Source organism: Periplaneta americana, chromosome 16, assembly GCF_040183065.1.
Source record: "Periplaneta americana isolate PAMFEO1 chromosome 16, P.americana_PAMFEO1_priV1, whole genome shotgun sequence".
Classification (NCBI taxonomy): domain Eukaryota; kingdom Metazoa; phylum Arthropoda; class Insecta; order Blattodea; family Blattidae; genus Periplaneta; species Periplaneta americana.
Genome location: NC_091132.1, coordinates 33162069 through 33179490, shown reverse-complemented (window position 1 = coordinate 33179490; position 17422 = coordinate 33162069). Strand labels below are relative to the sequence as shown.

The 17422-nt window shown below is 34.0% G+C and overlaps 1 protein-coding gene across 2 annotated transcripts in view; it reads left to right on the top strand.

The window, feature by feature from the left end:
- Positions 1–17422, top strand: part of LOC138716334 (uncharacterized) — a 50810-nt gene that overhangs the window by 23687 nt on the left and 9701 nt on the right. Inside the window, exon 2 of one of the 2 annotated variants that reach the window (XM_069849303.1) lies at positions 3482–3577. The exons of the other annotated variant lie outside the window; for it this stretch is intronic. Within the exon in view, the coding sequence (XP_069705404.1) occupies positions 3482–3577 (96 nt within the window). The remainder of the gene's footprint in view (positions 1–3481; positions 3578–17422) is intronic. 2 annotated transcript variants of the gene reach the window in all.

The window sequence follows — 17422 nt, the reverse complement described above, 5'->3', positions numbered from 1 at the left end:
ACTTCTTAGCTTGTGAATGAATAAACTGTTTGATTGTGTCAATACCAGTTTCTCTGTGTAGTTGGCTGTTACGGACAAACCAAGGAGAATTGAGTGGAATTCGTAGGACTTTATTTTGAAATGACTGGATGTGTTTAATTTCACTTATTGCAGCTCCTCCCCAGACAGGACAGGCATAAAGCAGTAGAGGTCGTAATAGAGATGTGTAAAGTAGCATGCAATTTTGTAGCTTTAGAGATGATTTCTTGTTGAGGAGCGGATATAATTTAGTGAATTATAGATATTATATCACTTGAATAAATACCGGGACCGGGATTTGAATAGAGCGTCAGCACGTAGAGCTGAAAACCCGGGTTCAAATCCCGGTGCCGGAGAGAATTTTTCTCCGTTCCACTCATCTTTCATCACAACATTATTAAAGTTTGTTTACACAAAATCTAACAGTGGATATTTAATCTGACATTTTGGTACAATCTTCACTCTGTAAGGGTAACGGCCTGAAGTTTATAAACACTTTATTGTCCTGAATATTTTCCGTGGTGTGCCAAGTAATAGTACATTATGCAACGAGCCTATAATGGTAGTAATTAAGACGCAAGTATGATTGTTTATGAAACGAGCGCAAGCGAGTTTCATAATTTTCATACGAGCGTCTTAATTACCATTATAGGCAAGTTTCATACGACTTTTTATGCTCGACCATATTTCTAACTTAAAATTATTCAGACGTATTCATTTTATTTGTATCTGACTCAAGATCGGAAGTGACCTTGTGCATAGCTCGTGTGAGATGTGCGCAGACGCGAAAGTATTGATTTTTTCCGAGGCCGAATTTCATTGACTTTGACACAGAATAAGATGAACATTACTCTGATATAACCTGAAAATTGATTTAGAATTGAAAAACGAGATGACAAATTGAATTTATTTGAATATTATTTACAATTAACTCTAATTATTATAGTAACAGAACATAACCTTCTGCGACAGTATTGGATTTCCAGCCTCCGTGACGTTTCGCTAATTCTCTTTCGATTGCATATCCGATAATAATCGATACTTGCGGTTTTATAACGATAAGAAGCTGACTTGTCATTGGCTGATCACCTGTAAGCTGACTTGTCATTGGCTGAACACCTGTACTTTAATGAATAGGTGTACTTTAATGACATGCATTAAAGGACTGCTACCAGGTGTATAATTACTACATTTCGCTATGGTCGAGCATAAAGATTATTATAATTACTGCAAGAGTGCTGAAATCACAGCAGCAGAGACGAGTGTCCCAAAGTAGTATACCCAAAATAACACTTACCTCAAGCTCCGTCGTGATGTCCTCAATTTCCGCTTAAATCCTCCAGAATCTGGACGTGGATCTCCAGCTTGGAAAATCGATGACTTACCTATTCGGATATTGGTGCGCCAACAATTTCCACATAATAAAATAATGTAAGCTGCTGAAATTAAAGACTATGCAAATCTGGATAAAATTACAAATAAGGAAGCAAGTAATCTTAATGCTTTCAAATAAAGCAACGGCAACCTACTTTGCAATTGGATTAGTATACGATTTAAAGAACTGATAAGGTCGTTGATTTTGGGACATCGAAACAAACAAATTGAGTTCTTAAAGATTTTATAAAGCGAAGTCAAATTCTCTCGTTTGCTACAAAAGTTCATTTTATAAATAAATGAAAAGATGAAACACAAACACGGTCGCTAATAGACACTTTTTAACACTTGATAAAATATATCTTAATTACAAAAATATATATACTGGAATATAATAGCTATATATTTCGATTATGGAATCTCACTGTGTAGCGATTTTCGGTCAATTTTGTTTGTTAATTGAACTTTAACAATAATTCGTGCTGTAGTACACGCGGCTGTAATAAAATAAGAATCCTGAACTTGTAAACTAGAATTTATTGAGAGAAAAACTTTAATCGTTGTAGAAAAGTTAACAAAATAATAAAATAATTCTACCAACTATGACAGAAATAAATTTAAAATGATGAAAAATAATAACAAAAATAACTAAATAAAATTCAAAATTCTCATAAAAAAATTTATACTCCTCGTACAGAATTGTTACAGTTATGTTTGAATAATAAAGAACAATCACTGAAAAACAAGAAGCAGCACAGATGAAGTTAAAAATAATTGTATTATGGCTCAGAATTTAGCCATAAATCTTCGTACAGGAGAAACATTAAAGTATTTAAAAAGAATCTATACTAATAATAAATCTGTAGCCAAAATTTTTCTGATAATTTTCGATTTTCCAAAACTAATTGGTGTTAACATGTATAATTAACCATCCTGAAACCGCAAATCGCTTTTTTGAAATTTTTGTTTGTATGTCTGTCTGTCTGTATGTTTGTTACCTTTTCACGCGATAATGACTGAACGGATTTCGATGAAAATTGAAATATAAATTAAGTTCGTTGTAACTTAGATTTTAGGCTATATGGCATTCAAAATACATTATTTAAAAGGGGGTTATAAGGGGGGCCTGAATTAAATAACTCGAAATATCTCGGTTATTATTGATTATCATGAAAAATATTACATAACAAAAGTTTCTTCAAAAATAATTTCCAAAAAATTTTATTCCATACAAAATTTTGATAGGACTGATATTTAATGAGATAAATGAGTTTTAAAATTACAATAACAACGCCATCTAAGGCGCTGTACTGAAATAAAAACAAATGACTTCGTCTATAAGGGGCCTTGGACAACAATAATCGAAAGCTATTAAACATAGCCTAAGAGAATGTTTCTGTGTTTGTATGAAGTAATATCGGAAGCTAATTAATTGTTTAATTATTATTTCACCATTGGGAAGTGTAGTTTCTCTAGATGGACATAATTCTACAATGTTATTACAGTAACTTCTGAAACATATTGCAAGTAATATAAAATATACATATTAAAACTAAATGATATGTCAATCTTCATTAAACTATGGTTGCACGTAATAACAAATAAGAAAAATGTTAAAGGAATTGTCATTGCACCAAATAATTGCTCTCTGGACCAAAATGACCGCATTTTAATTATTTAAATAAATTTATTCTTCTATCAAACACGAATGTTTCCTGGATCAAACGTCCTATTTTAATTATGTAATTACTTTACATTTATTTCTAACAGGTGTAGCGGAGCGCACGGGTACGGTTAGTCTTAAAATAATTTGACAAAACTCTCGCCAACAATGGAAATACATTAATTTCCAATCTCGTTAATTTATCTTGGATAGCTTAGATTCTGATGGTGTGACTAACATCTACTATGAGAAACATAATTATCTTAAGAACTAGAACCACTCCATTTTTAATTATTTTGTGATCATTGATGTTGATGATAATGATGACTGCAAGATAAGTTAAATATGAAAAAACATTTTTCAATACATACTTTCTTACATTCTTTAAAGCGTCCTGTTCTTTAATCGCTGCTCTTCTTTCTACAGAATATGCATCTTGTAACTCTCGGAATGTCTTACCGCTTCATCTCTGTGTCAGGTAGCATTAACAGTCATGGACGAAGAACTCTCCTTCATGCTTCGGTGAGAAATTAATTTGTGTCATTCTTCATGTTAATTTATAATTTTGATGAATCCATTGAAACGCAAACTCACAAAACAATCAAAACCATGGTATCGTATCTCAGCTCCAACAATGTGATTATTCTTACAATATATGCATTCTAGAGCTTAATAATTGAATCGGTATTTTTTAAAAGGGCATAAGTCAAGGAAAGCTAATTTGTGGGAAACTGAAAAAAATAAACATTTTAAAGGAAAACCCTATGGGTAAACGTAATTCTGATAATGTGTGCTGATAGTCTAGGTTAGGTTTGATAGTGTTTAAGGAAACTACGGTTTACATGGACACTTAAATAATTATAGAGATTTGAAAATGAGAAAATACGCCTTTTCAAAGAAAATCTCTTTTAGGACACAGGTAAACAAAATGTAACATGGATATTAAATGACATTATTAAAGCACATACAACGCAAAAATCATTCATAATTTCATAATTAAAAGAAAAATAGAAGATATTGGAAATGGAAAGAGAAAACAGTTTTTTTTTTCAATCACTGTTACATTAAATTTAGAAAAATTTAATGGATCTATATATTCATATACGGATGATACAGTAGTTATTTTCAGTGGTTTTTCTTGGCAGGAAGCATATAGAAATGCTAATATAGGTGCTAACATTGTTAAAAAAAATGGCTTAATTCCAACTTCCTTTCTTTAAATATATCTAAATCAACTTTAGTTCCTTTTTCGTTAACAGCTGCCAGTGTTCAAAATTTAAAATTTAGCGATGAATATAGACTAATAATACACAGTGAAAATTGTTTAGATCCCAAAAGTTGTAAATGTCCACCATTGAAATAAGCCACGTATGTCAAATATCTGGGTATCATTATTGATCAGAATTTAAGAAGGCCTCATCACATTACTTATCTTTGTAAGAGGCTTCGTAAAACAATTTATAAATTCGTTAATCTTCGATGCTACTTACCCATTAGAGTTCTACTAAATTATTCGGTCTATCATTCAATATGGTATAACTGTTTGGGGTGGAAGTACAAAAATTAATCTTAGTCCGTTAAATTTACTACAAAAATGAATAATTAAAATTTGTTTGAAGAAAATTTTCGATTATCCAACTAAATTAATTTATTCTGAATTTAATGTATTTAATATTGAACAAATTTATAAGTATACGCTATTAAAATTTTATCATAAAAATCGTAATAAGTTTGTATTACAGACACACAATTATGACACAAGACGAAATATTAATTCAACATTAGTAGAACCTAAATGTCTCACATCTGCTGGTCTAAAGCATAGCATTAATTTTGGCCCTCGGTTGTACAATGCTTTAACTAAATTACACCCAGAACTTCTAACATGTAACCCACTAACATATAACAAGAAAATTAGAAACGTGTTAATATCTTCAATTTGATTAAATAAATGTATAGCCTATGTGTATGAATTAATCAACCTATATTATATTTGTATTCTATAATTTTGAAATATATATTAGTCCTACTTTTCACGTGCGATATTATTCTTCTCTAGTGTTAATATTATATTATATAATTCCATTGCCGCTGTAATTATATTTTAGTTCCTATTTTATTTTACTTATTTATTTTTATTATTATTATTCTTTTTATTTTAATATTATATCTGAACTGCGACCGAGCACGAGCGCTGCTCATTCGGTCTCAAATTTTGTTAATACTACTGTATCTTCTTTTTATATTGCTTGTATTATTTTATTTCTATTTCTCTTGTTTGTTTTGTAATTATATTCTTTATTCTGTAGATTTAAATTTAAATAAATAAATAAATAAAATTCCTATTTGCAGGCCAGCTGAAAAGTTCTTCATGAAATGACATGTATTCACTTGGGATGTAACGTTCATCTTGACCAAGTTTTGCATCTTTGTCTGTATTATTGGGACATTTCTTGTTGATGGAGAGACAGGTCCTCATTGAATCGCCATGAAAAATGTGTGGCATTGGAACGCGTTCATGTAATTGAACCCTTTGACGTAGCCGACTCTGCCGTGGAAGTACACTAAGTCTACTGGAAAGGCTACTAATTGCAAAATTAATTTTTTCATTCCTTGGTTTGGTTTTAGTTTCTTCAAAACTGCCATCTTCTTGTAATACTGATTCCACCAGTTTCTAAATTTCAGGATATCACATGCTACACCTTCTTTAACGAAGAATTTTCTGTCTTTAATACTGTAGTACAGACGTCTCCAAAAGCGTACTCGCGAGTAAGCCCCTGAACGGAACTGAAGCCAGTACATAATGAGCGCGCTCCGCCTCACCCATCTCCACCTGTACTGTACTCAATGTTTATGCGCAAACGAAGAGCAGTGGCGGACTGCCATTATCATTGTGTTGGTCGGCGTGTTCCACCGTTTCACAATGTCTTCTAATCATGGACGTAGTACATTCAAGGATGAAAGGGAAGAGAAATTTATTTTCGTGTTAGTGGGAAGAATATAAAATGTTTAATTTGTTCGAAAAATCTTCAGTGTGTGTTAAAATTCAACATGTGAAAATAATTTATTTTGGGACGTCTACATAACTGTTGATTATACATAATAATAAGTATATTACGATACGTTTACACTCAGTTTCGCAAGATATACTTACAGTTTTCGTTTCATTTTAGGTGAAATACATACAAATATTTTGATTAATTTGAAACAAGAAAATGCAAACACAAATCACACATGTATCCTCACTCTTAAACAAAAAAGCTTCTTGCTGGCTATGTTCTAACTTGGAATATTGGAAAATCAATGAAGCACTTTACAGAATGAGCATTTGTAAAATCGTGCATACAGAATGTCTTCTAGATGTAATGCGAGATGAATTATTCCATTATTGAATATTCCCCATTCAAAAGTAGAAGCTTCCTAGTATGTCAAAATAATATACAAGCGTATGCTATTTCTTATCCTTTCGATATTATTTGTAAACATAAGGGAGATCGTTGCCGCAATCCCTCACTGATCGCTCCCATCTGTTGAGGTACGAGTCTCTCCCCACTTCTACAGCCTTACAGCACACTGTGTTCGGCGGGCAGCATCGGGATCACGAATGACTATACGCGTTTTGGAGACCTCTGCTGTAGTATTTTCTATTGTGTGACAAAGTCCCACTCAAACAGCATTGCCAACTGTATTTTTTAAAACGGCGCATGGCACTGACTTCCGCCTGTTTAAAACAAATTGATACAATCAAATGATACATTACTTGACGCCCTTTTACAATCAAACGATACGTCTGCTCTCACAGGTTCTAAAACGCTTGAAACATGAAAATGGTAAAAAAAGAAAGTGACTTAGTCTACGCATTAAAAAAAAATACCGATTCAATTATATATTTTAAAGCAGTGTTTCTCAACCGCCAGGTCCTGACATCAATTATACTAGACCGCGAGATATTCTCCTGGAATTTGCCATTATAATTTTCTAAGCATTTTTCACGAATAAATATTTTATAGTAGAAATATTCTTAGGAGAATAATTTTCCTAGTTGCTTAGAAAAGCGCAGATCCAGATCGTCTCTATTCAAATTTACATGAAGTAGCAATCAGATATCTTCTTTGTTTTTCCTCTACATATTTATATAAAACTGCATTTTCTGCCATGACTGTGCTTAAAACGAAACAGAGGAACCATCTGCAATTATCTCTCTCCGTTTGGCTATCACTTCAGTTAATCCCAGAATTAACAAGCTAACGGAGAGAAGACAGTAACAAAAGAGTTACTTGCCTCTCTCAATTCTTAAAAATTCTCAGGTGTAATAAAAAATAAAATAAATTAAACACTAAGGTTAACTCTTTCAATAACTTATCATTATTGCTATGGTAATGCACTGCTTTTTTAAATGCATAGTATTAATTAGTATTGGGACTAGTGTTTAGAATTGGGATATTCATACACTTTATACAAAGAATTACATACAATATAAAACATTATCTGTCGTATGTGCGTGTGATGAGTGTTTTGCCGACATATTGACATCCTTCTTCTGCTCCCCCTGCTACTCTGACTTCTGTGGTGAATTACAGTGCATAATCATTTTTTCCATTACGTTTTTTTTTAAATCACCATAATACAATGATAAATGTTATCAATTTTCTAAGTTTTTGGTTATCAGAAAGAGATAACATTACATGAAAATTAGCATAAATTTAATTGATGATGTTACATTGAATAGACTATAACATGCAACAATTTTCATTAATCAAGTGATTGATAATTAATTACGTAAAATATTTGTCAACATGTCACGCCGTTTTCATAGTGAACCAAGACTTAAGTCTTCAGATTATCCCATACTTAATTATTAATATTTATTTGTTAAATGTGTGAACTTTAAAGTGTAACAAAATAATTAACTCATTCTTATTATCCTTGTCTCCACCTTATTTTTCTTATATTCCCTTTGTTCTCGTCATATTCCCGTGTTCTCCTTTTCCCCTTGTTCTTCTTCTATTTCAATTGTTATCTTTTGTTCTAATTTTTGTTCTTTTTGTTCTTCTCCTTGTTGTACTAGTGTTCCCCTTATTTTCCTTGTTCCCTTTTCTTTCCTCATATTGTCCTTTATTCCTTGTATTCGCATTTTTCTTCAAGTATTCTACTCATTCAAGTGGTATTTCCGTTTGTGTAACCTCACTAGTTATGACCAAGCTTAGGAACCGCGACAACTTAAGAATGAAGTGAAGTTAACAGTGCAAAGGAGTAATGGAGTGAGGTGGTGCGTTGAGTTTTGTTTACCTGTGCGTTAGAGTACAATCGGGTTAAGGTACAGTATTCTTCCGTCTCTCTCTACGAGACGAACTCAGGCCATCACAGTGCATTTTCAGTTCATAGTGAACAGTTTTTTCGAACTAGTTGCAAGTATGTACCACATGGTTGTTCATTGTAACGCTAACGACTTCAATATCGCCGAAGGACATGAAAACTTGTGAGGTATGTATCCTACTTCATTTTCCACCGTCACTAGATTGTGCTATTAATAGTAGAATATAACGAAGCACTTTGACGTCGTTGTTTACATTCACAGTATGTCTGTTTACTATGTTCAAGGTACTCTATAGTCAAGTTGTGCGTACATTGGTTGCTAAAGTATCCCGGATCCTAAGACTGGTTATGACTATGAGAGACAACTTGGGAATTGACTATCACATAAAAATGTTATCCTTGTATTCCCCTTGTTCTCTTGTATTTCATTTATTCTCCTTGTTTTCCCCTTGTTCTCTTGTATTTCTCTTGTTATTTTTTATTCCACTTGTTCTCCTTCTACTTCACTTGTTCTACTTATGTTCCCCTTGTTTTCCTTGTTTCCCCCTTGATCTTCGTGTCATCCCCTTGTACTTTTTCTATTCCCGTGACTCTCATTGCCTTCCTCCCGTTAGCCTTGAATTCCCCTTGATCTCCTTGTCTTCGCTTTATTCTCATTTTTTCCCTTGTTCTTGTCTTCCCCTAAAACTCATTGTTTCCTTTGTTATTGTTGTATTCTTCTTGATTTCCTTGGACACATTTTGTTCCCTTTGCATTCTTTCTTCTTGTTTTCTTCCACTATTTCTTTTTGTATTCCTCTTGTTATTCTGGCAGTCTCCTTGTACTTCTTGTCTTTCCTTTTTTTCTTTGCATCCTCCATTTTACTTTGTTCTCCTTGTAGTTCCCTTTTTCTTTGTGTTCCCCTTGTTCTCCTTGTAAGCTCCTATTCTATTTCTATTCCTCTTTTTCTCCTTGGTTTCCCTTTGTACTCCTTGAATAAATTCGCCTTCTACTCTTTGAAATCCCCCTGTTCTCTTCATATTCCCCATGTTCTCCTCATATTCCCCTTACACTCCTTCAATTAATATTTTGCTCCTTGAATTGAATTCCCCTTGTTCCCTTTGCATTCCCCTCGTTCTCGTTCTATTCCCTTTGTACTCCTTGTATTTTCCTTGTTCTCCCTCTATTCGTCTTGTTGTCCTCGTTCCACACTCTATTCGTTAAGATAATATCACAATCTAGTACATACAGTCACGAAGCTCAATACGAGGGAATATGCATCCAATGACAGATGTTGAACTTTAGTTGCTAGCCATTAGCATCGCTACTATAGCACAGTCTATTGTTCGTAGTATTCTCAGTTGCTAACCTCTTGGAGCGCTGTATCGCGAGGAATGCAAAAAATCATCTCAAGCTTCGTGACTGTATGACATTAGACTCTGATGATAATATGCAGTAAAGTGAATCTATGCACCTGTCGACAGATGACCCCGCCCACACTTAGTTCTATCACAGTCTACTATATACAGTCGCGAAACTTGAGATGATTTTTTGCAAATCTCGTGATAAAGCGCTCAAAGCGGTTAGCAACTAGAAACAATAGACTGTCCACGGTCGACTTTGGACTATGGCGTATTTCCATCGAGTGCTAGCTCGTTGCGTATTTCACATTGATGTTTGTGAAATGTTCGTTATTGGTTGTAATGAAAATGTTAATGGCTAAAATATAATAATTGGAATAATAATATTTTACTAGAGACGTAGAAAAATTAAGTTTGTTTTAATGAAATTTATTGATCACGTTTATTTTCAATTCTGGTGGGATTATTATTGCTTAGGCCTACTTTTTTTCTCAGAGGATATCTTTTTAATTATAGCTGTTAATTTTGTCGTTATTTTTATTTGTTACTTTACTAGAGACGTAGAAAAAGTCTGTTACAGTGAAATTTATTGATCACGTATTATTTCCAATTCTGGTGTGATTATTATTGCTTAACCTCATCCCACTTTGTTAATTACGTAAGCCTACACTACAAGTACCGGTACACGTAAGTTACTCCATTAATTCATATTTCCATTATTATTGTTATAAAGGGAAATGAAAATTAATATTTATGGTTTCACAGTTAATTATCGCTATAATCTTGAATGAGTGAAGCGATTATAGTCAATTTCAGTTCGTTTTGCACAAACAAAAATAATATTAACCTATTTCTTGCAGATATCTTCGAGTTTATGGTGAAATTTAATATACTTCATTAAAATAATGAATTAACTTTATGCATTTAATATTTCAATAATGGAAGGAAGGTGTTAATTTTTCCAAAAGAACACGACAACGAAAGTGTAACATATTTTGTCGTCTACTAGGAGAGAGATCTGCGATGATGAGGCGATAGTAGCGATCCTAGTGGTAGGCAACTACCCATGTTTGCATTTTTACTACATATTGAGCTTCGCGACTGTATATAGTAGACTGTGGTTCTATGTAAAGATATAGCTATCTCAGGACAGAAATAAAAATTAGTAAAGAATTTACTTACAAAAATGTTTATAAAACAAAATTACTTTTCTTTCGTTATAAACAACTTTATGCAAAAAAAGGAATAAAACCAGAGAAGAAGAAATATGAATTGTCCCATGCTCGCCTGCTAATATACCATTCTTAACACTTTATAACATATATTTTAACTATAAAAATTGGTATATAATAGAAAATAATGAGAACACGTCCATTATGAAACCTTTCTATGTACTGACACCTGCTGACGAATACGTTAGTTGAAGTAATGTACGCCTATTACTCAAAGATCAAGATTGGATAGCCACGGCTTTATCCTCAAATAGTCGGCATTATAAATGAACCAACTAACAATGTTTTCAGGATGATAAAATATAAAACATATATAATTTTTTAATAATCATCCTGAATTTTTAGAAATTAGATAAAAATACTGTTTTTTTAAACAAACAGCGTAAGATATTTCGAAACTACATAGAAAAGGTATTGAAATAAGAAATGTCGAATCATATCAACTAGCACTATAATAAACTGAAAATAAAGCAGAAATAGTCAGATAATATTCTAGTATATCATAACAAAATTATTATTATAATTTCAATTTTTGTTTTCCACCTGTGCTTATCTTAATATTTGGATTTATATTAACGTTTTCGACACTCGGTGTGTGTCATCTTCAGATATGGGGTCTATGTCATTGTGTGTTGTGAAGACCTAGCTTCATAATTATGTTGTGGGTTGTTCACTTGTGTATGACCTTTCATGATTTCTTAATTTAGCTAAAATTACTATAAGCAGTGTGTGGTTGGTTGTTATGATTCTGTTAAATTCTATCTTTTGAAAACCCATGTGAACAACCCACAACATAATTAAGAAGCTAGGTCTTCACAACACACAATGACATAGACCCCATACCTGAAGATGACACACACCGAGTGTCGAAAACGTTAATATAAATCCAAATATTAAGGTAAGCACAGGTGGAAAACAAAAATTGAAATTATAATACAGTGAGCTTATCGGCATCTCCAAAATGAAACTAAAATTATTATTGTTGATATCAAATTATGGCGCGAAGTTAGGATCTGATACAAATGAATAATTAGGCCTACTTAAAAACACAATGTAACAGAAATGAAGTTCGAAAAATCTCTCATTACTCAGAACTGGTCGAACAAATAATTTAATTTACAAGAAAATTAAAAGTATCTCAAAACACAATATTTCTAAGCTAATTTGATACAACATTCACAAAGACTGGCAATGAATTTATTGCAAGGAAATTGTTTAATACCGAAAGTCCAGACTCAAATAGTGTGAGAGGTTTTAACGTGTAGAACTTACTTCATTTGTAATGTTGTGGTGATGAGGGTGATAGTGATAATGATGATAATGATGTCGACGACTACGACGATGGCAATATAATATTATAACATATGTTAGTAACTTTTTAATACATACTGTTTTAGTCTCTTCAAAGTATGCCGCGCTTTGCAACCACTAACCTTCCTACTGCCTAATTTCCATCTTACGTACGTCACACGGATCGTCTGTCACCTCATCTCCTTGTTATGGAACACAATCATTCAAAAAGAAACTTTCTTCAAATATCGGTAGGAAAATAATTTGTTTCGTCCTTCCTGCTTACTATCAATTTAGAAGAATCCATGGAAACGCGACATAACAAATGCGCCAATAATAAATCATAGCACCGATTCTTAGCTCCAGCAACATGATTATTCAAATATATTATACAAGTATGGTTTCAGAAAAATTATAAAATACAATTTACAAGCCCATTTAAATGTACACAAATTGATTTGTGCGAGATAGTGCGTATTTGCTTGCTTTCCGCACAGAACCAATACGCGGTAAGTGTGAAATACCACATTCAATATTCCCAACGTAAAACACGTAACAATTTCCCTCTTCTTACCGCTTAAGCGCGACATTCATTTTACTGCTTTAGGCTTTTAACATATTATTTTTAGAGACGTTTAACATAGTAATAATTATAAATTGGAAACTTACCATTGCAATTTCACCTAAATTGCAATGTTAATTATTGTTTTTAAATATTTGCAAAAATTAAGTAAAGTCTACTACTCCACGAAACTTATTGCATTCCTGATACAAGTAACATTAAGGAAGCCGTGAAAAAATCAACAAGATTCCAGATGCGGATGTTATTACTGCAATATGTTATATAAATAATATTGTTAAAATACTAAAATGAAAAATAAATCATTACATAACCTTACTGTTTGTTTTAAGTTCGCATTTATAGACCGGGGGAAAAAAAGACAGACGTATATCACGGCATTTTATAGCAACAATGTTGAAGAAAGATATTTTGGTTTTCCGAAGTTGCCGTCTTTAAACAGAAATCAACATGGAGATTTCATTGCAACTAATTAGAAATTCGTCTTTCAGGTATGTAATAAACGATCTTCGCACAAAATAATGTACGATACACGAGCGGTATGTTTGTTTTCATGTTCTCGGAAATTAAAAAAGCTCAACTACGTTTCGCTTTTTCAATATTTTCCTAGACCATGAAAACGTCAACATACCGCTCTTGTAACGTATATTACTATTGTACATGCAGTTTCCGAATTGCAACTCTATTGCGGAGATCTCTTGTAAATGTATTCCTTTATTTTGAAGAGTTAACTTCAAATGCCTCAACAATAATTATTGATCTGTAACTTCCATCTGTTTAGTTCGTCTTTTTTTAAATGAATACCCGTCTGCCTTTACAAAACCCGTAATCGGCTTTCGATAAATTTGCACACACCTCTGTTCGTATTTTCGTTTTCAGACACGATGTGACCTTGCTCAAATCTTGTTTTTCATCTATGCATATGCACAGGTCACAAATTGGAACAGAGTGTAAGCATACTTACTTACTGGCTTTTAAGGAACCCGGAGGTTCATTGCCGCCCTCACATAAGCCCGCCATTGGTCCCTATCCTGAGCAACATTAATCCAGTTTCTACCATCATATCCTACCTTCCTCAAATCCATTTTAATATTATCTTCCCATCTACGTCTCGGCATCCCCAAAGGTCCATTTTTCCTCCAGCCTCCCAACTAACACTCTATATGCATTTCTGGATTCGCCCATACGTGCTACATGTCCTGCCCATCTCAAACGTCTGGATTTTGTGTTCCTAATTATGTCAAGTGAAGTATACAATGCGTGCAGCTCTGCGTTGTGTAACTTTCTCCATTCTCCTGTAACTTCATCCCTTTTAGCCCCAAATATTTTCCTAAGAACCTTATTCTCAAACACCCTTAATCTCTGTTCCTCTCTCAAAGTGAGAGTCCAAGTTTCACTACCATACAGAACAACCGGTAATATAACTGTTTTATAAATTCTAACTTTCAGACTTTTTGACACAAGACTAGATGACAAAAGCTTCTCAACCGAATAATAACAGGCATTTCCCATATTTATTCTGCGTTTAATTTCCTCCCGAGTGTCATTTAGATTTGTTACTGTTGCTCCAAGATATTTGAATTTTTCCACCTCTTCGAAGGATAAATCTCCAATTTTTATAGTTCCATTTCGTACAGTATTCTGGTCACGAGACATAATCATATACTTAGTCTTTTCGGGATTTACTTCCAACCCTATCGCTTTACTTGCTTCAACTAGAATTTCCGCGTTTTCCCTAATCGTTTGTGGATTTTCTCCTAACATATTCACGTCATCCGCATAGATAAGAAGCTGATGTAACCCGTTCAATTCCAAACCCTCTGTGTTAGAGTGTAAGCATAGTTTTACAAAATTAACATACCCCATTTATAAAAATTAAGGTAAAAGGAGAGGAAAGATCAAATTTAAAGGACCTAGTTCGATTCTCATATTTTTTTTTCGAGTTGTTTGGTGCTGTCTGTAAGCCATACCGACCACATGGCGAACGAATCCTACTCTTTACCAATAAAGTTAAACTACTTGCATAACGGTGCAAGCCAGAAGGTCATGTTTTCGATATCCTATGCGGTCATGGATTTGTCCATTGATCTAATCCTTTCTGTCGCACTATGGCCCTGGAGTCTACTCAATCTCTAACGGATGTGTAGCGCCTAGTTTAAGCAGTAACATGAGCTGCTGCCAGGAAGTGAAAAGAACGGTAACAATGGAAAAGAAAACTTTAAATAGGAAAAGGAGCATCTTCTACGGACTTCTGGAAAAAGAAAGAAACTAGAGAAGTGCTTTGTGTGGAGTGTGACATTGCATGAGGGAGAAACATGGACATTACGATGAAATGGTCCACACCTGTGGAGAAAAGGCTAGCGCAGTGGCCGGCAGATGCTGCAGTTATGACGTAAGAGCCAGTCAGGCCTCAAGAGCTTGGAAGAGCGAGCAGTTGAGTCGTATTACTCTTAACACGCACCAGCGCAGTGGCGTCAGTGCAGCAATGATACGACAGTTCTTGGAGATCAATTGATGGAATCACATTCCTGTATTTTGCTAGGGAATAACTACTCTGCGGTCATGATGGCAACATTCTTGGCAAATTCCCCGTCATTAAAAGAACGCATGTTCTTTGCAATGGCTAGTGAAATCCTATATCTTAAGCCTTAAGCTTACCATTGATTCACTGACAGTGTGTTCCCTAGCTTCACTTAACAATTTATCTTTCAATTGCTGCACTAGTACTTGTCGATATTCTCCCCCATATTTGTCATAATAATTTGTGTGGCATACAGAATAATGGCATTGTATATTGAATTTCTTTACATGCAGAAACAGCTTGCCACAAATCAAATACTTCGCCGTTCCACCATACTCCATAACACAGTTTGATCTCGACAAAGCATTTAGCTTGGGCACGATAGTAACACAAAGTGATGGTGTGTTTCAAAAGTTGAAATATGCTTTGCATACTACTCACCAAGTTAGGGCCTATATAGTTCAATTTGTATATTGTGTAGGAAAATGTCTGTTAAAAGCACTTGAACTGTTTTCAAGTTTCCGAGTAGACAAAGTGTTGTAGTACTGCTTAAATTATTTATTTCTATATTTGTATATTTATAGCAGTTTCGAAGCCTCATTTACATAATGTGAACGCTTCTGCAGCTGGCTGTATTATGAATTTCATATTATTATAAGTATATTAACTTTGATTACAAACCAAAATATTTTGTTACATTGATTTATCACGGATGTACAGTTTTGTTTTCGTAAAAATGTATTGTAATTGTTCTGTTCCCATACTACCTCAGACGAATGGATCGCGCTCTGTCAGTGCATAGGCGCCGTACCACCACTGTTCAGTTGAACCTTCTCTCCTCGCTGTGCTCAGTATGCAGAGATTGCCGAGCAAAGAGCGTGGCGGCTCCGTGGTATGACGTCACAGAGCACGGAACATGTCGGTCACTGGGCTAGCGCGTCTGGCTGCGAAACCAGGTGGCCCAGGTTCGAATCCCGACCACGGCAAGTTACCTGGTTGAGGTTTTTTCCGGGGTTATCCCTCAACCCAATATGAGCAAATGCTGGGTAACTTTCGGTGTTGGACCCCGGACTCATTTCATCGGCATTATCACCTTCATCTCATTCAGACGCTAAATAACTTGAGATGTTAATAAAGAGTAGTAAGAATAACCTACTAAAAAAACGAAGTGAAGAGAAACGACTATAAGCATTTGAAATGTGGATATGTAGACGATTGGAGCGTTTGAAATGGACCTACACAATAATAAATGAAGCAGTGCTATAAAGAGTGGATGAAGAAAGAATAATGTTGCATCTGATCATAAATAGAAAAAAAAAATTGGATGGGCCACTCTAACTTGAAACTTATAGTATATATTTATAAAATATCATTAATAGAATTTGGAGTAATTTCAACGATCCTTTGATTTTTTTCAAAACAAGATAAAGCTGTAAAAGGCAAATTTTTCAAAACTTTAAATTTTGAGCTGTTTCCCTTTTGGATTGGGCCTCGATATATTATAATATATAATTAAGCGCATAAATATGCACAACACACATAAGGATATTCACACATACGCATACAAGCGTGCACATAACGTTTTGTGCACACAATAATGCCGTAATATGTTGCATAGTGTTAATTTTTCCTCCCGCGAATTTATGGTTTTTAATTTTAATTATGCTTTTCTTTATTTATAAATAAGGGAAAAGAAATGTTGGGATGTTAATAAAATATTAAACGTAATTCCCCTTTTCATAAGGAGGACGAGAATCGCATGGCGAATAACTTGTGCACGAATTTAGGTTCATTCTGTATAATTAAATAGTATTGGTTGGCTTAGTCCAACGCTGCGGAGTAACGGTTAGCGCGTCTCTCCTTGAAACGAGAGGGCCCGGGTTCAAATCCTGGTTGGGACAAGTTACCTGGTTGGGCTTTTTTCCGGATATTTCCCTCAACCAATTGAAGCAGAATTGCTGTGTAACTTTCGGCGTTGGACCTCGGACTCATTTCGCCATCATTAATTCAGATATTAGGCCTATCATCATCCATACAAAAGCACGGATTAAGTTTACCGTGCTGTACTTGTACAGGGACATCATTTTA